The 23,465-nt window shown below is 40.0% G+C and overlaps 1 protein-coding gene across 3 annotated transcripts in view; it reads left to right on the top strand.

Annotated features, from left to right (window-relative positions):
- Positions 1–23,465, top strand: part of dnajb6.S (DnaJ heat shock protein family (Hsp40) member B6 S homeolog) — a 69,087-nt gene that overhangs the window by 11,014 nt on the left and 34,608 nt on the right. For 2 of the 3 annotated variants that reach the window (XM_018268767.2, XM_018268766.2), the window contains exons 2-8: positions 6,519–6,606; positions 7,739–7,848; positions 8,991–9,053; positions 9,633–9,743; positions 10,687–10,821; positions 15,417–15,564; positions 17,686–17,756. In XM_018268767.2, coding sequence (XP_018124256.1) covers positions 6,542–6,606; positions 7,739–7,848; positions 8,991–9,053; positions 9,633–9,743; positions 10,687–10,821; positions 15,417–15,564; positions 17,686–17,756 — 703 coding nt within the window. In that variant the 5' untranslated portion in view covers positions 6,519–6,541. The remainder of the gene's footprint in view (positions 1–6,518; positions 6,607–7,738; positions 7,849–8,990; positions 9,054–9,632; positions 9,744–10,686; positions 10,822–15,416; positions 15,565–17,685; positions 17,757–23,465) is intronic. The other variant, XM_041567357.1, reaches the window with a different exon arrangement.

Here is a 23,465-nt window from a genome sequence, read left to right on the forward strand (position 1 = left end):
CACGATCTGCAGGTGTTTTCATGGGTTTTCCAACAACATACAGGCAGGTTAAAGAGGTGGTTCACCATAAAGTTAACTTTTAGTATGTTATAGAATGCCCAGTTCTAAGCAACTTTTCAATTTGTCTTCTTTAATTTTTTTTTTATATATAGTTTTTTAAAAATATGTCTTGTGATGTACTTGTGACCCTTTCCAGCATTCAAATGGGGTCACTCATCTTCAGAATCAAATGCTCTTTATGGCTACAAAGGTACTGTTCATTTTCCAGTCTCTTATTCAAATCAATGCATGGTTGCTAGGACAATGTGTACCCTAGCAACCAGTTCGCTGAAAAAGCAAACTGGAGAGCTTCTGAATAAAAAGCTAAATAACTCAAAAACCACACATAATAAAAAATTAAAGCCAACTGCAAATTGTCTCAGAATCTCTACGTCATACTAAAAGATACCTCAAAGGAGAACAACCCCTTAAAGGGATTCTGTCGTGATTTTTATGGTGTCGTTTTTATTTCTAAATGACACTGTTTACACTGCAAATAATTCACTCTACAATATAAAATTTCATTCCTAACCCAACAAGTGTTTTTGTTTTTAGTTGTAATATTGGTGTGTAGGTGCATCTCAGGTCATTTTGCCTGGTCATGTGATGTCAGAAAGAGCCAGCACTTTAGGGTGGAACTGCTTTCTGGCAGGCTGTTGTTTCTCCTACTCAATGTAACTGAATGTGTCTCAGTGGGACCTGTATTTTACTATTGGGTGCTGTTCTTTGATCTACCAGGCAGCTGTTATCTTGTGTTAGGGAGCTGCTATCTGGTTACCTTCCCATTGTTCTGTTGTTAGGCTGCTGGGGGGGGGGGGGTTGATATTACTCCAACTTACAGTACAGCAGTAAAGAATAACTGAAGTTTTATCAGAGCACATGACTGGGGGCAGCTGGGAAGATGTCTAGCCCAATGTCAGATTTCAAAATTAAATATAAAAAAAAATCTCTTTTGAGAAATGTATTTCAGTGCAGAATTCTGCTGGAGCAGCACTATTAACTGATGCAGTTTGAAAAAAAAACATGTTTTCCCATGACAGTATCCCTTTAAATTGGCTCCTAATTAAAACTGTCCCCTAGCGTGTGTATGATGGGGGCCGTAGATGGTAAATTCTACTAGGGAAAGGAACTGATGTATAATCCCAGTGTTGGTATTATATAAATAAAGGTTATTATAATAGTTGTTAGTTTGGCTTTAAGTACATCTCTCTGTATCCATCCAAATGTATATAAATATATATATATCCATCCAGGGCCGACGTTAGTCCTATGCTGTTATTTTCAATAAAACCTCTTTCATATTTTTAAGCCCTGAGAGTGCTGATCTTCTTTGGATGGATGGAGATATTATATTGATTGTGCATATATATATATATATATATATATATATATATATATATATATATATATATATATATATATATATATATATATATATATATACGATGTTTTAATATGAATTTGCATTGCTGTGCAGTAGTGATGTGTGAATGTGACCCATTTCGCTAAAATTTCCCAAATGCATTGAAGTCAATGAGCGACAATGCGGGTCGGACTGGCCTGGCGGGACACCGGGAAAAAACCCGGTGGACCCCGTCCCTCGTGGGCCTCTGCGAGCAGCACCCCCACTCCCGATATTTAGATTGTAGGAAAAAATAATTTTTCGGTGTCTCGCAGCGCCGTCTTGCATGTGTTGCGCCGTTCGCTCATGCGTGGCGATCTGTGCCTTCGTTCATTAGTCTCAGTAGGGGGGCAGGGGCCACAGGGGGGCCCCGGACAGCAGTCCCGATGGGCCCCGGGCCCCCAGTCTGCCCCTGGTGACAATTTTTTTTTATGTGATGTGCGTCAATTTTTTTCACCCGTTGTGTGGGTGTGTTTTGTGGTGAAACCTGGCGAATAATTTGCTCATCACATGTGAAGACGTTGCGTCGTTTTTGTTTGCTCCTGTATCTAGTGGCAGTTGGTGAGAGTTTCTATACTTACACCGGCGCACTAATATAACAGCAGGCTCTGTAACCTCCCATGATTTATATCCTCTTTAATACAAGAGCTGCCGGCTGACCTCACTGCTGCCCCTTTTAGAGAGATTCTCATGTGACACTCGGATGAGCCTGGACCGTAGCATCAGCTGATCTCTATAGGCCCTTTGTTACTGTCACTTATCCAGTGTTTTGCTGAGAAAAGTGGGTTACGTGATATGATATGATGCTGATCTGCTCTTTGCATTCTACTGTCATATTTAATTCATGCTGTAGATCTTTTTTTCTGAGAGTCACGACTACAAGTTTGAAATCCCTAAGCTTATGCCTGTTTTTTTGCTGTACTACATGTATAGGATCTTTTATCTGGAAACCCCTTATCCAGTAAGTTCTGAATTACAGGAAGGCCGTCTCCCATAGAGACCATTTTAATAAAATAATCCAAAAAATTATTTTCTTTTTCTCTGTAATAACAAAACAGTCGCTTGTACTTGAAAGATATAATTAATTCTTGTTGTAAGCAAAACAATCCTATTGGGTTTATTTAATGTTGGAACTATTTTTTTTTTTTTAGTAGACTTAAAGTATGGAGATCCAAATTATGGAAAAAAACCCTTATATGGAAATGGCCAGGGCCCATGCATTCTTTATATTAGGTCCACTACCTGTATTATTTAGGGATGCACCAAATTCGGGATTTGGGCTTTTTCAGCAAGATTCAGATTCGGCCAAATCCTTCTGCCTGGCTGAACCGAATCCTAATTTGCATATGCAAATTAGTGGCAGGGAGGGAAACAAGGAAGTAAAAAAATGTTTCCCCCTTCCCATCACTAATTTGCATATGCCAATTAGGATTGGGATTTGGTTTGGTATTCGCCCGAATCTTTCACAAAGGATTTGGGGTTTCGGCCGAATCCAAAACAGTGGATTTGGTGCATCCCTAGTATTATTTGTGTCTTGAGTCATAAAAATAGAAAGACCTGTTATCCGGCATCCCCAGCTCCCGTGCGTTCTGGATAACAGGTCCCATACCTGTATTGTATATGTATGTACAGTAGGGATGCACCGAATCCAGGATTCAGTTCAGGATTCGGCCAAATCCAGGATTTGGTTTGGTATTTGGGCTTTTTCAGCAGGATTCGGATTCGGCCGAATCCTTCTGGCCAGCCGAACCGAATCCAAATCCTAATTTGCATATGCAAATTAGGGGCGGGGAGGGAAATTGCTTGACGTTTTGTCAGAAAACTAGCAAGTATAAAATGTTTTCCCTTCACCAAAGATTCGGTATTTGGCCGAATCTTTTGTGACGGATTCGATGGTTCGGCCGAATCCAAAAAAGTGGATTCGGTGCATCCCTAATGTACAGTAACGCTTACTGCACAGCCCTGGGAATGATCCCGGCACGCTGACAGCCTCATGTTCCTATGTGACAGTTGAATTCCGTCCGGCTTCTTCAGAAGTGTTTATGTAATTCCCAGGAAACAGAAATATTTCTGGCTACTCTCTGACACCAGAGGATAGCCCTTTAATTGAGACGAAGGGAAACCTATCACAACAAGAGCCTCTGCTTTAATTATCTCCAAGCTGGCAGTAAGAGCTATAAATATAGCTGGTTGGAGTGCGCTGGGGGTCGGAGGATTGTGCTTGCGTGACCTTCAGCTTCCTGCACCGCTTTATACCCAAGCCAAGCGCCCCCTGCTCAATGGCACTGAAACACTCACAAATGTCCCCTTTGTTTTGAAAGCCTATAATCACCAGCAATGAAGTTCAGCTGCTGCTTTTTTTCCCCATCAAGTGCACACGTCATCAGAAAAGCTTCTTTTTATTAAGGGTGTTGCAGCGAAACTGCCCATTTCTAGTGGGGGTGGGAGCAAGTTAGAGGATTGTCTTTCTGTCATTTTCAGCAGCAATCCTTAAAGGAAAACTATACTCCCAAAATGTATACTTAAAGGGTGGTTCACCTTTGCAGTAAATTTTAGTATGTTATAGAATGTCCAATTCCTATCTACTTTGCAATTGGTCTTCATTATTTATATGTTATACTTTTTGAGTTATTTGCCTTTTTCTTCTGATCCTTTCCAGCTTTCGAATGGGGGTCACTGACCCCATCTAAAAACAAATGCTCTGTAAGGCTACAAATTGATTGTTATTGCTTCTTTTCATTACTCATCTTTCGATTCAGTCTCTCGCCTTTTTATATTCCAGTCTCTTTTTCAAATCAGTGCATGGTTGCTAGGGTAATTTGGACCCTAGCAACCAGATTGCTGAAATTGCAAACTGGAGAGGTACTGAATAAAAAGATAAATGACTCAAAAACCTTAGATAATAAAAAATGAAAACCAATTGCAAATCGTCTCAGAATATCCCTCTCTACATCATAGTAAATGTTATCTCAAAGGTGAACTACCCCTTTAAGCAACATATAGTTTATATCAAATGAAGTGGCATATTAAAGAATCTTATCAAACTGGAATATAAATATTGCCCTTTTATAAATCGTAGGATCCAAGGGGGCGGCCCTTTGTTTTTAAAATGCCAATTTTCTATTTAGGATTACCCAATGTCACATACTACTAAAATAGTATATTATTATGAAAATGATTTATTTACATGAAGCAGGGTTTTATAAATGAGCTGTTTTATGCAATATTTTTTTTATAGAGACCTACATTATTCAGGGGGTTGTATAGTTTTCCTTTAAATGGGTGGTTTTCCTATATAATAGCTAATTGTAAGCAACTTTTCATTTGGCTTTCATTATTTTTTTTTTTATTATTTTCTTTCTTCTTCTGACTTTCCAACTTTCAAATTAGGGGTCACTGACCCCATCTGTAAGGCTACAGAATTATTGTTATTGCTACATTTTATTACTCATCGTTCTATTCAGGCCTCTCCTATTCATATTCCAGCCTGTTATTCAAAGCAATACATGGTTGCTAGGGTAATTTGCAGCCTAGCAACCCGATTGCTGAAAGTGCAAACTGGAGAGCTGCTGAATAAAACGCTAAATAACTCAAAAACCACAAATAATAAAAAAAAAAAAAAAAATCCAATTACAAATTGCCCACAGCGTACTAAAAGATAATTTTAAAAGGTGAACAGCCCCTTTAAAAAACGCGTTTATGCATTAATTTAAAAAAACAAAAGAATTTTTTGATAACAACATGGATTTAGTCAGTTTAGTTTCCATCAAGTGCAAGTGATTGCTACAGAGAAAAACTTACTATAGAGTCTGTGGGTGTTTTTTTTTTGTTTTTTTTTCTCATGGCGAAGCTCTGCGAAATATTTCATTCAACTCTATACAGTACCTCTGCTGGGCCCTATGTGTGAGTAGGTCCTATTTTGACCCAGACAGCCTGGTTTTTTGAAGGGCTGTCCGGGTCAAAACTGCCTACCCGGTTTTCCATACTAGGAAAACCAGGCAGGATTCCCTATGATTGCCGCAGCGATTGGCCAATCCCCACATCATAGCCCCGGGCCCTGCCACCACAACCCGCCCCTGGCGTGTCACGACCCGCCCCATTACGTCTCCTCTCCCATAGTCACGTCTCCTCCCCGTTACATCACGTCGCTGCCCCGTTATGCCATGTCGCTGCCCCGTTACGTCATGTCGCTGCCCCATTACGCCATGTCTCCGCCCCGTTAGGCCATGTCTCCGCCCCGTTAGGCCATGTCTCCGCCCCGTTAGGCCATGTCTCCGCCCCGTTAGGCCATGTCTCCGCCCCGTTAGGCCATGTCTCCGCCCCGTTAGGCCATGTCTCCGCCCCTTTACGCCCTGTTTCCGCCCCGTTACGCCCTGTCCCCGCCCCGTTACGCCCTGTCCCCGTTACGGCGCGTCCCCACCCGTTTCACCACAAAATCCCCACCCCTTCAAGCCCACTGGTAGTTGTGCTGCTGTTTATGTATGTTTTCTGTGACGTGATTGTTGTCAGTGCTCAAGTTGTGTTTACACCCTTTGAAAATTCCACACCGGATTAGTTTACTAGAAGGTTTAGTCTCATACATATAACTGTATATGTAATCCTTGGAACCTGGGGCTTTCTGGATCAGGGGTCTTTTTGTAATTTGGATCTCCATACAGTAAGTCTGCTATAAATCAGTTTATTATTACATTAACCCAGTAGGATTGTTTTGCCACCAATATGGATTAATGCAGTTTAGTACAATCAAGTGCTGTTTTGTTATTACAGAGAAATAGGAAACCATTGCTTAAAAATTAGAATTATTTGCTTAAAATGGCCTTTATAAGAGACCGCCTTCCTCTCTGAGAACTAGTAACAAACTGTTTTCATGCATCCAAATGACACAGCCGTAACTGGCGTATTTCAGCGATACAAGGACACTGGCCTTAGGCTTGTGTTCAACTGAATAATAAATGCAAATTTTTTTTAGTTAATGGAATCTTTATCTGTTAGAACTCGTGCAATGAGTTTCATTCTCTTATCATTTTCCACTTGCATTTGGATTTGTCATAATATTTCCATTATCAATCCTTTGCAGATTGTACATCGCATTACTGAGCCATGGTGGAATATTATGATGTGCTGGGAGTCCAGAGGAACTCTTCTCCAGATGATATTAAGAAAGCGTAAGTATTTACTGCTTGGATGGTGAGAATCGACTGTGGGTCAGGGTAACACTGCATGATTGTTTTACAATCAGAAGGGATTGAGGAAATTGAGGTGGGACATAGATGGCCGAGATGGAGCTGAAGGGGGGACACTCTTGCAGGGCTAAGTACATTTAAAGGCATACTGACATGTGAAAAAATATTTTTTTCAAAACACATCAGTTAATAGTGCTGCTCCAGCAGAATTCTGCACTGAAATCCATTTCTCAAAAGAACAAACAGATTTTTTTTTATATTTAATTTTCAAATCTGACATGGGGCTAGACATATTGTCAATTTACCAGCTCCCCAAGTCATGTGACTTGTGCCCTGATAAACTTCAGTCACTCTTTACTGCTGTACTGCAAGTTGGAGTGGTATCACCCCCCTCCCTCCCACCCAGCAGCCTAACAACTAGGGATTCACCGAATCCATTATTTTGGTTTCGGCTGAATCCTTTGCAAAAGATTTGGCTGAATACCGAACCGAATCTGAATCTTAATTTACATATGCAAATTAGGGGTGGGAAGGGGAAAACATTTTTTACTTCCTTTATGACAAAAAGTCACGCAGTTTCCCTCCCTTTCCCTAATTTGCATATGCAAATTAGGATTTGGATTTGGTTCGTCCGGGCTGAAGGATTTGGCCGAATCCGAATCCTACTGAAAAAGACCGAATCCTGGATTCGGTGCATCCCTACTAACAACAGAACAGGTAACCAGATAGCAGCTCTCTAACACAAGATAACAGTTGCCTGGTAGATCTAAGAACAGCACTCAATAGTAAAATCCAGGTCCCACTGAGACACATTCAGTTACATTGAGTAAGAGAAACAACAGCCTGCCAGAAAGCAGTTCCATCCTAAAGTGCTGGCTCTTTCTGAAACCACATGACCAGGCAAAATGACCTGAGAATGGCGCCTACACACCAATATTACAACTAAAAAATACACTCTTTCAGGAATTAAATTTTATATGGTAGAGTGAATTATTTGCAGTGTAATCAGTATAATTTAGAAATAAAATCTACATCATAAAAATCATGACAGAATCCCTTTAATGTTGCCTTGCAATACCAGTTAAATCCTTTTCTTGAAAAACTTGCATTTCAGATACCGCAGGCTAGCCCTAAAGTGGCACCCAGATAAGAACCCCGACAATAAAGAAGAAGCCGAGAGGAGGTTCAAAGAAGTTGCTGAGGCTTATGAGGTCCTGTCAGATTGTAAGTATCTTCCTAACCCTCTCCCACCCCCCTCCATGGCTTGTAATCCTTACTAGGCAAATGATTTGCCCAGGGAGATTTTTTTTCAAATAATGTTTGATCGTTATTCAGCTGACTCGAGGGATACATCCTACTCTCCAGTGCAAAGATCAGTTTTAATAAGCAGGGTTGGCTTAAAGGAAAAAGAAAGCTACTGAAGCAGTTTATTGCCAATAGATTAGCCACAATAGTGAAAGCTAGAACACTATATTTATTCTGCAGAATGCTTTGCCATACCTGAGTAAACAGCTCTAGAAGCTCTCATATTAGCTTGGTGTGACATCACTTCCTGCCCGAGTCTCTCCCTGCTCACTGACAGGAAAGGGAGAGAGGAGCAAACTGAGCATGCTCAAGCCCTAGCCCTGGAGGTTTAAGATGAAAACAGTTAGTCTGATACAGAAGCCCATGAGTACACAATAGAAGGAAAGAAATGTGGTGTTTCTTTTGACAGAGGACTCAGAGCAGCATTACTTTGAGGGTTTACTGGTGTATTTATATAGACCTTTCTGATAAAGCTTATTTAATTTTAGCCTATCCTTCTCCTTTAAGCAGACTTGTCACAGGCGGAGCTTGTGACCTTAAAAAATGGCATTATGCTCTTGTTGCTGAATATTTTTAAAGGAGAATTCACCCGTAGTTTAAAAAAAAGTCCCCCCATCCTGGGTAGTCCCACTGGTTAATTGGCTGCAATTGAATAAAGGATTTGGCTGCCTGTGTGCTTGCACTGATCATAACTGGTACAAAATAATTATCATGTTAGCTAAGCGGCTATCTATCAAACTGCAGGGATCTGCTTGCCAGTGCCCACAAGAGAGCGCATTGCAAGCAGAAAGCACACCTCTTCCTACTTTTTTCTTTCTCCAGTAATCAGGTTAGATGAAACGTTTGCTTTGTTTGGTTGAGGCTGATGGCACACAGCGGAGGGACACTTTGAGCTTGGAATGCATTGCTTATTTATAGCCGTGTCTATTCCCAGCTGCCGGGGAGACACACACATACATCACAACAATGTTCTTCCTCTGAAAGAGACTGTGTGATATTGTATCCTGAAACGATTTGCCAACTGCACTGCTTGTATTTATTTAGTTTTCTTTCCGCTATAGCTAAAAAGAGGGATATTTATGATAAATATGGAAAAGAAGGACTGGCAGGTGGAGGAGGAGGAGGTAAGTGCTAATTTTACACCTACATATTTACACCTTCCTTATGCTTCCATGCAACTCTGTCAGATCCATTTCAAGTCTGTCTGTTTTACTAGTTGACTGGAGACTAGGGATGCACCAACATCAGCAGAATTCGGATTCGGCCGAATCCTTCTGCCTGGACGAACCAAATCAGAATCCTAATTTGCATATGCAAATCAGGGGCTGGGGAGGGAAATCGCATGACTTTTTGTCACAAAACAAATAAGTAAAAAATGTTTTCCCCTTCCCACTCCTAATTTGCATCTGCATATTCGGTTCGGTATTTGGCCGAATCCAAAATAGTGAATTTGGTGCATCCCTACTGGAGACACTTGAGACCCAACTAGAGTCAGTGCGCAGCCTTTTACATAGTGTGAACCGACACATCATTTTGCCACAGTAATCCCTTGAGAAGGGGTGACCATAATTCTCTATACTGCTCTATTTATGTACTAGGCACAGCCCAAATGTTATTGATCTTTATTATCTTTTAATTAAAAAATAAATAAGCACAGTTCGTTTGTCTCTTACTAATTAGGATTTTTCTGCTTTTTATTTTAGGTGGCAGTCACTACGATGTGCCGTTTCAATTTGGATTTACATTCCGAAGCCCAGATGATGTTTTCAGGGAGTTCTTTGGAGGAAGAGATCCATTTTCATTTGACTTATTCGGTATTGTGCACATATATTTAATTTCTTTACTTTTAGATGTTCCTGCAAGGCTAAGAATTTTAATATAACAGATATTCCTATGTTACTGGCTATGGGTCCAACACAATTGTTCCTGCTTATATTAATAATCATGTATTGAGCTTGCAGAAAATCCGGTTGATTAAGGACCATGTACACCTATTAATACAACACCTAACTAACTGCTTTGGACTTTTTGGGAGTGGCTAAATACATAGATCAGCAAGGTCTGGCCCAACACATGGGTGGCTATATTTGCTTTCTGCCATCCTGGCACAATAAACAGATATTTAAAGGGATTCTGTCATGATTTTTATGGTGCCGTTTTTTTTAGTTGTAATATTAGTGTGTAGGTGCATCTCAGGTCATTTTACCTGGTCATGTGCTTTCAGAAAGAGCCAGCACTTTAGGATGGAACTGCTTCCTGGCAGACTGTTGTTTCTCCTACTCAATGTAACTGGATGTGTCGCAGTGGGACCTGGATTTTTACTATTGGGTGCTGTTCTTAGATCTACCAGGGAGCTGTTATCTGGTTACCTTCCCATTGTTCTACTGATGGGCTGCTGGGGGGAGAAGAAGCAGTAAAATGTGACTGAAGTTTATCAGAGCACAAGTCACATGGGAAACTGACAATATGTCTAGCCCCATGTCAGGTTTCAAAATAAAATATAAAAAAAAAAAATACGCTTGCTTTTTGAAAAACCTGATTTTCAGTACAGAAGTCTGCTGGAGCAGCACAATCAACTGCTGCGTTTTTTTTTAAAAAAAAACACGTTTTCCCATGACAGTATCCCTTTAAGTTGATGGTACCAAGCAGAGAAGGGAAATCTGTTGGTTCATTTAAAGGGATGCATATATGATTTAAATTTCCTTGATATGGTAGCCTGTGTTGCTTATCTTTATTTATATCCTACTTCTCTTCCAGCCGAAGATCCATTCGATGATTTCTTTGGCAGGAGAGGGCACAGAGGAAACAGAAGCAGGCCAGGAGGAGGTTCTTTTCTCTCTACCTTTGGAGGTTTCCCTGCCTTTGGCCCTAGCTTCTCTCCATTCGACTCTGGTACAGAGATACAATACTTCTTTACTTGCACACTCGCAGCTGTTACACAAGCCTTTGTCCAGCGAAGGGATAAATGAGTACAAACATTTGCAAATGTGCTATATATTCCAAATCTGTCTGCCAAACAGACACATTTAAGCACATTAAAGGAAAACTATACCCCCTGAACAATGTAGGTCTCTATAAAAAGATATTGCATAAAAACAGCTCATGTGTAAAACCTGCTTCATGTAAATAAGCCATTTTCATAATAATATACTTTTTTTAGTAGTATGTGCATTGGTTAATCCTAAATAGAAAATTGCTACTTTAAAAAATAGGGGCTGCCCCCTGGGATCCTGCAATCCCACAATGCAAACAAGCCATACATGTTGGGTCACATGAGCCAATGAACAGACAGAGTTGTGTCTTTTGCTTCCACACTTCTTCCTGTTACAGTTAGAGCTGCAGTATTTCTGGTCAGGTGATCTCTGAGGCAGCTCACAGACCATCACAAAATGGTGGTTCAAGGCAAGTGCTGTAAGGGTAGGACTACATGTACTTTTTCGGCGCGAACCGACGCGTTGCAACAAAACGCCGGCCTCAAATTGCACGCAGCGGAAATAAGGTAAATGAATGCATTGTCGGATGAAGTTGCAGCGTTGATCCGACACGACTGTCGGATGCAGACACTGCACGTTGGATCAACGCTGCGTCATCATCCGACAATGCATTCATTTACCTTATTTCCGTCACATGCGATTTGACGCCGGCGTTTTGTTGCAGCACGTTGGATTGCCCGAAAAAGTTCATGTAGTCCTACCCTAAAAGAACAATATTTACTTAAATATATATATAAACCAGTTTGGTAAGATTCTTTAAAGTGGTTGTTCACCTTCAATGTACAAATCTTATGAAACCACTAACAATGCTCTCAATGTGTTAGAAAAACCATTTTCCATAACGAAAAGAAAAAATGCCATTGTAAAAGCTAATTTTTATACCTATTAACTCAGTCCTTCTCCTGTCTCTCTGACCAGTTTTCTGAAGTGATGGGAGTGGCCTATTTTGAACCTGACACACCAAGAACTTCCTATATGATGACATCATCATGCCCAGGCTTTGCCCTTACTTGTTTCCTATTGGATGTTGATACTGCCCTCCTCCTAGTAATTTATTGGGTGCTTGTGAACTGTAACCAGTCACATAATTTGAATGGTCATTGGTTGATTACTCAATTGTAATGGCAGAGGTTAACAGACGCAGCATATAAACAAACCTGCCTTGCAACAAACAATCACACAGCCATGCAGACAAATACTGCAGAAAAGGAAGGAGCAACATTGTTTGGCAACCTTTGGCATTAAGCATAATGTCAGTTATTTACAAAATTGCAACAAAACCAGCACTGACTTGCTTAGAAACGTATGTAACTTACACATCTAGCAGGGACAGTAGGGCTGCCACCTCACCCTTTTAAAACCAAACACATATGAAATCCACAGGCTGCATGGCTAATTATCAACTCATTTAGATGCTGCAGACTGAACTGATTTCTGTACAGCCAGGGTTAAACACAGAACAAAAATGGGAAGTCTTTAAAATGCTGCTTAATAAATATACTTGTCAGTATATTCCACTTGTAAGCAAGGAACGTCGTTGCAAAGCAAAACCTTTTTGGTTCAATAGAAGCGTTGGTGTTGAGGTGGGTAAGAAAAGACGTGCTTTTAAGGCTTTCAAGTTAGCTGGTACAGCCGAAACATTTATAAGGTACAAGGAGGCCAATAAATCATGCAAAGAAGCTATAAGGCAAGCTAAAATTGCTATAGAAAAGGATATTGCAGCAAGCAGTAAAAAAAATCCCAAATTATTTTTTAAATATGTCAATAGTAAAAAAATGAAGCAGGAAGGGGTGGGACCCTTACTATCAGAGGGGGATCAGCTGGTTGATGAAAACAAAATAAAAGCGCAGATTCTGAACTCGTATTTTTCATCTGTTTACACAAATGAAGAACCAGTAAGTGAAGGTTTCCTTCTTAACACTCCCAATTCTAGTAATACAACTAATGATGCATGGTTCACACAAGAAGAAATTCAAAAGAGACTTGAACAGGTTAAGATTAACAAAGGTCCAGGGCCAGATGGTATTCATCCCAGGGTAATTAGCGAGCTTAGCTCTGTGATTGCCAAACCTCTTTACTTAATTTTTCAGGATTCATTGAGATCTGGCATTGTGCCAAGAGACTGGCGAATTGCTAATGTGGTGCCTCTATTCAAAAAAGGATCCCGTTCTCAGCCTCAAAACTATAGGCCAGTTAGTCTGACGTCAGTATTAGGAAAGCTTTTCGAAGGGTTAATAAAGGATAAGATACTGGACTTCATAGCAAATCATAATACTATGAGTTTGTGCCAGCATGGTTTTATGCGTAATAGATCTTGCCAGACTAACTTAATTTCTTTTTACGAGAATGTAAGTAGAGACCTCGATTCTGGGATGGCAGTGGATGTGATTTACTTAGACTTTGCTAAAGCATTTGATACAGTGCCACACAAAAGGTTACTGGTTAAATTAAGGAATGTTGGCCTGGAACATAGTATTTGTACCTGGATAGCGAACTGGCTAAAAGATAGACTACAAAGAGTGGTGATTACACTTTACAAGTACATTAGAGGACATTATAGACAAATGGCAGGGGACCTTTTTACCCATAAAGTGGATCACCGTACCAGAGGCCACCCCTTTAGACTAGAAGAAAAGAACTTTCATTTGAAGCAACGTAGAGGGTTCTTCACAGTCAGGACAGTGAGGTTGTGGAATGCACTGCCGGGTGATGTTGTGATGGCTGATTCAGTTAATGCCTTTAAGAATGGCTTGGATGATTTTTGGACAGACATAATATTAAAGGCTATTGTGATACTAAACTCTATAGTTAATATAGGTATGGGTATATAGAATTTTAATTAAAAGTAGGGAGGGGTGTGTGTATGGATGCTGGGTTTTCATTTGGAGGGGTTGAACTTGATGGACTTTGTCTTTTTTCAACCCAATTTAACTATGTAACTATGTAACTATGTATCATGCATCTAAATGAATTGCTAATTAGCCATGCAGGCTGTGGATTTCATATGTGTTTGGTTTTAAAAGGGTGAGGTGGCAGCCCTAAGTGACAGGCAGAGCAGTGATGAGGGCAGGTACGTTTTTTGAACATTTTGTGCGCTCTCCCGGGGGGGGGGGGGCGGTAATTTACCTAGGAAAACGATACCTTTTTTATGTGTTCCACTTCTGGAACAAGATTTAGAGCTCTAAATACCAAAAAATGAAAAAGTTATATTTTTCATGATATAGATATAGGGATCTATACCAGAAAAATATTTTACCTTTTTTATGAGGTAAATACACAAAATAATACATGGACCCCCCCCCCCCAAAAAAAATAATAATATATTTCTGGAAAGTACAAGTGTCATTTCCCATAGTAGCCATTATAATGCAATAATTCAAATTTTTAAAAATGATTTCTTTTTCCTGTGAAATAATAAAACAGTAGCTTGTACTTGATCCCAACTAAGATATAATTAATCCTTATTGGAAGCAAAACCAGCCTATTGGCTTTATTTAGTGTTTACACAATTTTCTAGTACTAAGATCCAAATTACAGAAAGATCTGCTATCCGGAAGACCCCAGGTCGCAAGCATTCTGTATAACAGATGCCATAGCTGTACCTTGTACTTGATCACAACTAAGATATAATTAATCCTTATTGGAAGCAAAACCAGCCTATTGGGTTTATTTAATGTTTACATGATTTTCTAGTAGACTTAAGGTATGAAGATCCAAATTATGGAAAGATCCATTATCCAGAAAACTCCAGGTCCCAAGCACCTCGATCCCCCCATCTGCACAGTTGAAGTCTCTGCTGCACACAGCCCACACTCCCCCTCCCTCTCACAAACTTGTAACAGTTTCTCTTCAGTACCTGAATGCTGCTCAAATTCCCCAGCACAGCACAGGAAGCAGTGGCAGATTGACAGCAGACATAGCCAATAGGAGTTAAGTTAGCTGCCAGTACAATGTGTGATGTCATATAAGGAAGAGGAAGTGAACACTGTAGTGTTTTTGGGGGTCAGTGACCCCCTCCCAGCACAGGGTCTGTGTGGAACTGAAGGATTAGTACAGGGACACTTCTGAGGTGAATATCTCTTGAACTGTACTTTTTCTGTTAACTATTTCTATGGAAAAGTTTGTTCTATTCATGTGAACTGTTAGATTTGTCAATTTGTTACAAAGGTGAACAACCCCTTTAATATGCCACTTAATTTGATTAAATTTGTTAGTATACAACGAAAAAAAAACCCACAAAGACAAATTAAACTTTGAAATCGCTAATTCTTTATTAAGAAATAACTTACCGAAACTCCGCTTGCGCTCCTCTTCAGAAAAGGTGATCCATCGTGCAGTGCTCGATTTCTCTTCCCTGGCTATCTCCTATAAGGAAGGCAGGGAGGAGAAATTGACCGCCGCACGATGGATCGCCGATCTGAAGAGGAGCGCAAGCGGAGTTTCAGCTACATTGTGATTCTTGGCTGACGCTGCCATTTTTTACCATTCATACAGGTTTCAGTTCTTCTTTTGGTTCTTTTGGTGGACATGGTGGTTTTACGTCATTTTCCTCTTCGTCGTTTGGAGGTTCAGGAATGGGTAACGTCAGATCTGTATCAACCTCAACTAAAATAGTTAATGGAAGAAGAGTTACAACAAAGAGGTACAGTCATGTTCTTTGCCTTTCTCTCTCTGGGGTTGCTAATGAACACATATCTTTATTCATCAATTGAGTATGACGTTCATACTTCTAAACTAAATGTGGGCATAAAATAAGTTCATGCAATTTTTGATATGTATATGTTGGGCACAAGTTCAGACAGACAAACGGATGCCATGGATAGCTGTCAGTTTGTCGGTTGGGAAGGTTGAAAATTTAATCTGATTCATGTCATCCAGTACAGTTCCTGAAAGCTGTTGTCCTGGAAAATTAAAGGAAAACTATACCCCCCAAACAATGTAGGTCTCTAAAAATATAATGCATAAAATAGCTCATATGTTAAAGGACAAGGAAAGTTAAACTAAAGAAGTTGCTAGAAATGTTGTACGTTATGTTTTAGACTTCTGTACCAGCCCAAGGCAACCACAGCCCTTATGCAGTAAAGATCTGTGTCTCCAAAGATGCCCCAGTAGCTCCCCATCTTCTTTTCTGCTGATTCACTGCACATGCTCTGTGCTGCTGTCACTTACTGAGCTTAGGGACCCACTCACAATATACAGTACACATAGAATAGAAATGTCACAATATAAGGCTGATTAGTAATTAATACACATAATTACTACATGGCAGCACAGAAACCAGTGCAATTAGCATCAGAATTTAATAATCAGCAAACCTGTAGCATCAGCTTATATTACAGACCAACCTCATTTTCTTCTGGATAATTAGTGAAGACCCCTAACCTTAGCTTCTCAACAGCTGCTCAGAGCCCACTGAGTATGTGCCATTGTGTAATCATAAATAAATTATTGCCATTTTGCTAGAGCAAACAGATTTTTTTAAATGCAATTTTGAAATCTGACAGGGGGCTAGACAAATTGTCAGTTTCCCAGCTGCCCCTAGTCATGTGACATGTGCTCTGATAAACTTCAATCATTTTTTACTGCTGTACTGCAAGTTGCAGGGATATCACCCTCTCCCTTCCCCCCCAGCAACCTAACAACAGAACCATGGGACGGTAACCCGATAGCAGCTCCCCAACACAAGATAACAGCTGCCTGGTAGATCTAAGAACAGCACTCCATAGTAAAATCCAGGTCCCACTGAGACACATTCAGTTACATTGAGTAGGAGAAACAACAGCCTGTCAGAAAGCAGTTCGATTCTAAAGTGCAGGCTCTTTCTGAAAGCACATGACCAGGCAAAATGACCTGAGATGCACCTACACACCAGTATTACAAACTGAAAAAAATACACTTGCTGGTTCAGGAATGACATTTTATATTGTAGAGTGAATTATTTGCAGTTTAAACAGTGTAATTTAGAAATAAAAACAACATCATAACAATAATGACAGAATCCCTTTAAGTATTCATTTTGGGGGTATAGTTTTTCTTTAAACAGTAGCCACTCACGCTATCTCTACAGCCATCAGGCCAGAAATTGGACACGTTATGGGTTGGGGCAGATTCGGGGAGATTGTCGCCTGGCCTCTTCTGCGGAGCAACAATCTCCCCGAACTGCCTTCCATCTGCTTGAATGAAGAATCGCCTGATACTAGGGATGCACCGAATCCAGGATTCGATTTGGGATTCGGCCAGGATTCGGCCTTTTTCAGCAGGATTCGGATTTGGCTGAATCCTTCTGCCAGGCGAACCGAATCCAAATCCTAATTTGCATATGCAAATTAGGGGTGGGGAAGGAAATCGAGTGACTTTTTGTCACAAAACAAAGAAGTACAACATCTTTTCCTTTTCCCAACCTTAATTTACATATGCAAATTAGAATTCGGTTCGGTATTCGGCAAAATCTTTCACAAAGGATTCTGGGGTTCGGCTGAATCCAAAATAGTGGATTCTGTACATTTGCAGCGCTTCGATTTCCGAAGTTGCCTCACAGGAAAACTTCGGAAATAGAAGCGCCGTGAGTGTATTAGTGCAGGCGACTCTTCATTCAAGCAGACGAAAGGCAGTTCGGGGAGATTGTCCCCCCCGCAGAAGAGGCGATTAGTTGCCAGGCGACTAAATCTCCCCGAATCTGCCCGTGTGCCTCAACCCTAAGGCAGATTCCTGTAAGACAAAATGTCAACATTGTAAATCTTGCCCTTTGTTTTGCCCCTTACAGAATTGTTGAGAATGGACAAGAGCGCGTTGAAGTAGAAGAAGACGGGCAGTTAAAGTCCTTAACAATAAATGGTAAGGAGCAGCTGCTTCGCTTGGATAACAAGTAAATTCAACGCACGCATGTATCAGAGTTATTAACTTAAACAAGCGCCATTTGTGGAATATCAGGAACATTTTTGAAGATTTCAAAAGAACTGCTCAGATTTTATCTGTACTTATGTGACATATTTATAAGAAGCACGTTGGAGTTCCTGATATTTGTCATAGGCAATTTTGGGACCACACTCATAGGACCGTTTTTTTTCCATTTCTTTTTTTTTTTTTTTTTATCGTAATTTTCTGTATGCACTTTTAAAAAATTAACCCTCTACTTGCCAGAGGATGGTTGTAGCACAACGCATTGCAAAACATCTCTGGCAGTGAAAGGATTAAAACCCAGGGTTGAGCAGTGACATTTCATTAGTGGTTGAACAAAGGGGTTCACTAACAGCATGACTTCCATTTTGTATCAAAAGTGCGCAAAATAGTTAGTTGGCCAAATCGCTAGAAATCCAACTTTCCCAATAAGGGCAGAGACACATGTTGTGATTTGGGGAGATTAATCGCCCGGCGACAAATATCTTCTTCTTCTTCGGGGCGACTAATCTCCCCAAACTTCCTTCCCGCCGACTAGACTTTAAATCGACGGCAGGATGGCACTCGGATCGCTTAGTTTTCCGAAGATGCCTCACAAGGAAACTTCGGAATCGAAACACTCTGAGTGCCATTACGCCGGCGACTTCGGAAAACCGATTCCATTACGCTAGCGATTTACATTCGGGTGACTTCGGAAAACAAAGCACTCGGAGTGCCATCCCGCCGGTGATTTACATTCGGATGACTTCGGAAAATAAAGCACTCTGAGTGCCATTCCGCTGGTGATTTAGGGTAGGACTCCACGGGCGATTTCCGCGCGATCCAACGCGCTGCACAAAAACGCAGTCGTCGCGTTGGATGCGACAGAAATAAGGTAAGATGGAAATGTCGGATGAAGTCGCAGCGTTGATCCGACGCGACAGTCGGATGTAGACGCAGCGTCTGTATCCGACAGTCGCGGCGGATCAATGCTGCAACACCATCCTACAATGCCATTACTTACCTTATTTCTGTCGCATCCAACGTGATGCCTGCTTTTTTGCGCAGCGCGTCGGATCGCGAGAAAATCGCCCATGGAGCCCTTACATTCGGGCTACTTCGGAAAACGAAGTGATTGAAGTGCCACCCGGCCGGCGATTTACATTCTAGCAGGCGGGAAGGCACGGGAGGCAGTTCGGGGAGATTAATTGCCCCGAAGAAGAGGAGATTGGTCACCAGGTGACTAATCTCCCCAAATCACAGCGTGTGTCTCTACCCTAAGCCATTATATCTCAGCTCCTAGACCGTTTTTTTGATCTTCTTGATGTAGAGTGTTTGAGTGACATTGTATTTAGAGGCATAAACTCTTTCCTATCTGGCATCAGTTCTTTAGTTCTAATTTATCATCTCTAATTAAATGTACTTCTGTTTGATCAGCTTTTTCTAGTTTGCTATGGACTGTGTTATGCAGCTCCCAGGCAACCATTACAGGAATTTCACCCAAGACTCTCTGTACCTCTATGTTTGAAGGCCAAAGCAAAACGCCTCGTTCCTTCACATTATGATGCACATTTTTGCTGGCAGCCTCTTTTTTTTTTTTTTTTTTTTTTTTTTTGGTTGCCCTTGTTCCCTACACTTTGGCTTATTTGCCAAGTTCCTTTCCGCAGAAACAATCCTTCATATTGTAAGGCGTTTTTTTTCCCCAGCTTCCCGTGCAACTTATTTGCCGTCTAGTTTTGCATGAATGCCGACCTTAAAGTCCTTTTTGACGGTTGTTTAACAATGTAAATTCATCAAACAAAGCAATTTTTTTTGTCATTTGCTAAAAGTTGGATATAAATAAATGCTGATGTTTGTAGTGCATCCTTTTCTTAATGGCATTTTTAGCATTCTTGTGTCTGTGTGTGATTTGAGTAAATAACACTACAACTTGCACGAGGCTGCACTGGATGACTTGCACAAACTGTGTTGCGGTTGCACATTTCCAGGCTACAGTTCACTCTGTTCATATTTGCTTTATTAGTGCTTGGTATTTTTCTGCCATATGGGACATAATTGCCACCTCCTTCTTGTTCTCCAAAGTGGGGTACTCTTATGTGCAGTGTTATCCTTAAAGTGGAACTATTATGAAAATGAAAATTTAATATAAGCTTCCTGATACTGAAGTAAGAAACTTTCTAAATACAATCAGTTTAAAATTCTGCATTGTTTCTGAAATAATAAAGTTTATCTTAACTTTTCCTCTCTCAGCATCTGTTTCTCTTCATTCTGTCTTCATGCAGCAGTTGGGTGTCAGATATTCACTGACAGTTAGATCCAATATATCTTATAGGGGGGCCTCCTTTTCCTAGAAGATGTATTAGATCTCACTCTATTAAAATCACCAGGCATCATGTCTCTCTACATGCAGAATTTGTGCAAAAGGCAGTTATTTTGTTTGTACTGGAATCGGTTATTTAGTGAGCTCTAATGCATCTGCTAGGCAAAACGAGGGTGTCCGATATTTAGTGACAGTTGGATACAATAGGCTTCCTTTCCTAGCAGATGAATTAGAGCTCACTCAACTGATTCCAGTACAAACAAAATCTAACAAAATAACTGCCTTTTGCACAAATCCTGCATGTAGAGAGACATGACGCCTGGTGATTTTAATAGAGTGAGCTCTAATACATCTTCTAGGGAAAAGGGCCCATCTAAAAGATATATTGGATCATTCATCTGACACCCAACTCCTGCATGAAGACTATGAAGACAGAATGAGGAGAAACAGATGCTGAGTGAGGAATAGTGAAGATAAACTTGATTATTTCAGAAACGGTACAGAATTTTTAATTGATTGTATTTGGAAAGTTTCTTATTTCAGTCTCAAGAAGCTTATATTACATTTTTATTTTCACAATAGTTCCCATTTAAATACATTTGGATAAAGTGCTACATACTACAAGTTAGTCAGATAGCTGAGTCCATTGCCGTACCCACAGTAAAAATTAAATAAAGTGATTTTTGGATTATTAAGTTGTGGGCACTGATTTGATTTATTGAACCAGACTGTCTGGTTTTACTTAGTGGTATTTAATCTTCTAGTCTGAAAATGCAGACGGGTGAGTCTGGCAAACCACACCATCGATTCATGGTTCCAAATCAGATCAGATCAAGCTGGGATTGTGCCAAAATGGAAGTTGGCTCCTGAGTGAGTCTGATAGGAGTAGCTATTGCTCCCTCCTCCAGGCTAATTGTGTCACATTGTGCAGCCACATTTACTTGCATGGCACTCACCCAAAACTGTTGATTTATCATTGGCACAATATGCTCTCTAACAGTGCTGAGTTGATCTGAAAAAGGGAATACATTGTCTTGCATGTCTTACTAATAGTGTTAATATTCCTTAAGGGGAACTATTGCTAAAATGAAAATTTAATATAAGCTTCAGCATACCGAAATAAGAAACTTTCTAAATACAATCAATAAAAATGTCTGTACTGTTTCTGAAATAATCAAGTTTATCTTCACTATTCCTCTCTCAGCATCTGTTTCTCCTCATTCTGTCTTCATTCAGGAGTTGGGTGTCAGATGAATGATCCAATATATCTTATAGGGGGGCTCCTTTTGCCTAGAAGATATATTAGAGTTCACTCTATTAAAATCACCAGACATCATGTCTCTCTACATGCAGGATTTGTGCAAAAGGCAGTTATTTCGGTTGATTTTGTTTGTACTGGAATCGGTTATTTGAGTGAACTCTAATACATCTGCTAGGAAAGGAGCCCCCCTATAAGATATATAGGATCGTTCATCTGACACCCAACTGCTAAATGAAGAGAGAATGAGGTGAAACAGATGCTGAGAGAGGAATAGTAAAGATAAACTTGATTATTTCAGAAACAGTACAGACATTTTAATTGATTGTATTTAGAAAGTTTCTTACTTCAGTATGCTGTAGCGTATGTTAAATTTTCATTTTTGCTATAGTTCCCCTTTAACATTAGAGAGTGAAGCAGATCCAGTGGTAGTAAGATGTAACAAACTAGAGCAGTCCGAGACCAATAACAGCTGTGTGTGTATATAATATATATATATATATATATATATATATATATATATATATATATATATATATATATATATATATATATATATATATATATATATATATATATATATATATATATATATATATATATAAATAAAAAAAGAGCTAGTGGACTGAAGGCAATTCCATGAGCTACAGGAGAAGGGGTAACCACTATCTAAGAACATTCACATCTATTACTTGCCACCCAGGCCTGGCACTTTTTCTTCTTCGAAAAAAAAGGCACCAGCCCATGGTACAGTAGCCATTTTATTTTGTCCTCCCAGGTGTTCCCCTTTTCCAGTTCTAGTAGGGAGCTTATTCACTACAGACATTTCAGAAAAAGTTTAGTACTGCACATGCACTCACTCAAGAGGGACAGGGAAAGGCTGGAAAAAGATGGCGGCACAATGGTACCCTGGTCTGGTTTGCTTTTTTTTTTAAAAAAAAAAGAGGAGCGCCAGCATGGGGCAGCAGGCACGTGACTAGACTCACACTGGGTCATCTAACAACTCTGCAACTCCTTCAGTAATTTTAGCTCTCCTTCCCCTTTAAAGTTTAGACTTACCAGCTGAAAACTCTCTGTAATTGGTAGTTTTATGGGGAAGGTTAACTTGCACGGGTAATCTTCCTATTGTACCTCTCTTCTATTTACATCACCGGTATAAAACTGCAATAAAGATGGCTTCATCATACGCACATTACTATTTCTTTTCTTTATCAGGAAAAATGCGTAATAATGGAAGAATAAAGTGAGACTAGGAAAACAAGGAGATTGAGTGCGGAAAGGAGCAATAATTATTATTATTATTATTAACATGTATTTATATAGCGCCAACATATTGCGTAGCACTGTAAAGTAAATGTGATTATACAACTTCATCACATGAATTCTATACATAGAACATATGGAGTTACATACATCATAATCAATACAGGTACAAAAGGTGAGGAAGGCCCTATGCAGAAAGAGCTTACACTCTAAAAGGAAGGGAGTAATACACAAGGTGTGGGAGTGGGCAAGATCGAATTAAGTGGGTGAGAAATGTGGTACTGTATGTGGTGTTGCGTTTGGTAGCTAAGCAGAGTGAGGGGAGGCTTCTCGAAAGAAGTGCGTTTTCAGAGATTTCTTGAAAGCAGAAAGGTTGGGAGAAAATAATAATAATAATAGTTTGAAAAGTGGGCCCACGCGCTAAGGTTTTCTGGTGGGCCCCTGGCATCCCAGTCCAACACTGCTACACTGTAAATGCTGTATTTAGCTTTTTTCGTTTTTGTTAACCTTTCCCAAGATAGTTTAAATGAAAAGAAAATAAAATCAGGTCAGTTGTGCTTTCCTTCAACAGTGGTCAGAATAGTAGGGAGAGTACAATTTGGAAGATTTGACTTAAAGTGGACCTGTCACCCAGACACAAAAAGCTGTATAATAAAAGTCCTTTTCAAATTAAACCTGAAATCCAATTTCTATATTTTATTAAAGCATTTATAGCTGTTGTAAACTCATTTAAACATCTCAGCTGTCAATCAAATATTGTCTGCCCCTCCTCTATGCCTTAGGCAATTACTTTCACTCTCCATTCAGCACTTCCTAGATGTCACTG

The sequence above is a fragment of the Xenopus laevis genome, chromosome 6S, assembly GCF_017654675.1.
Source record: "Xenopus laevis strain J_2021 chromosome 6S, Xenopus_laevis_v10.1, whole genome shotgun sequence".
In the NCBI taxonomy this organism is placed as follows: domain Eukaryota; kingdom Metazoa; phylum Chordata; class Amphibia; order Anura; family Pipidae; genus Xenopus; species Xenopus laevis.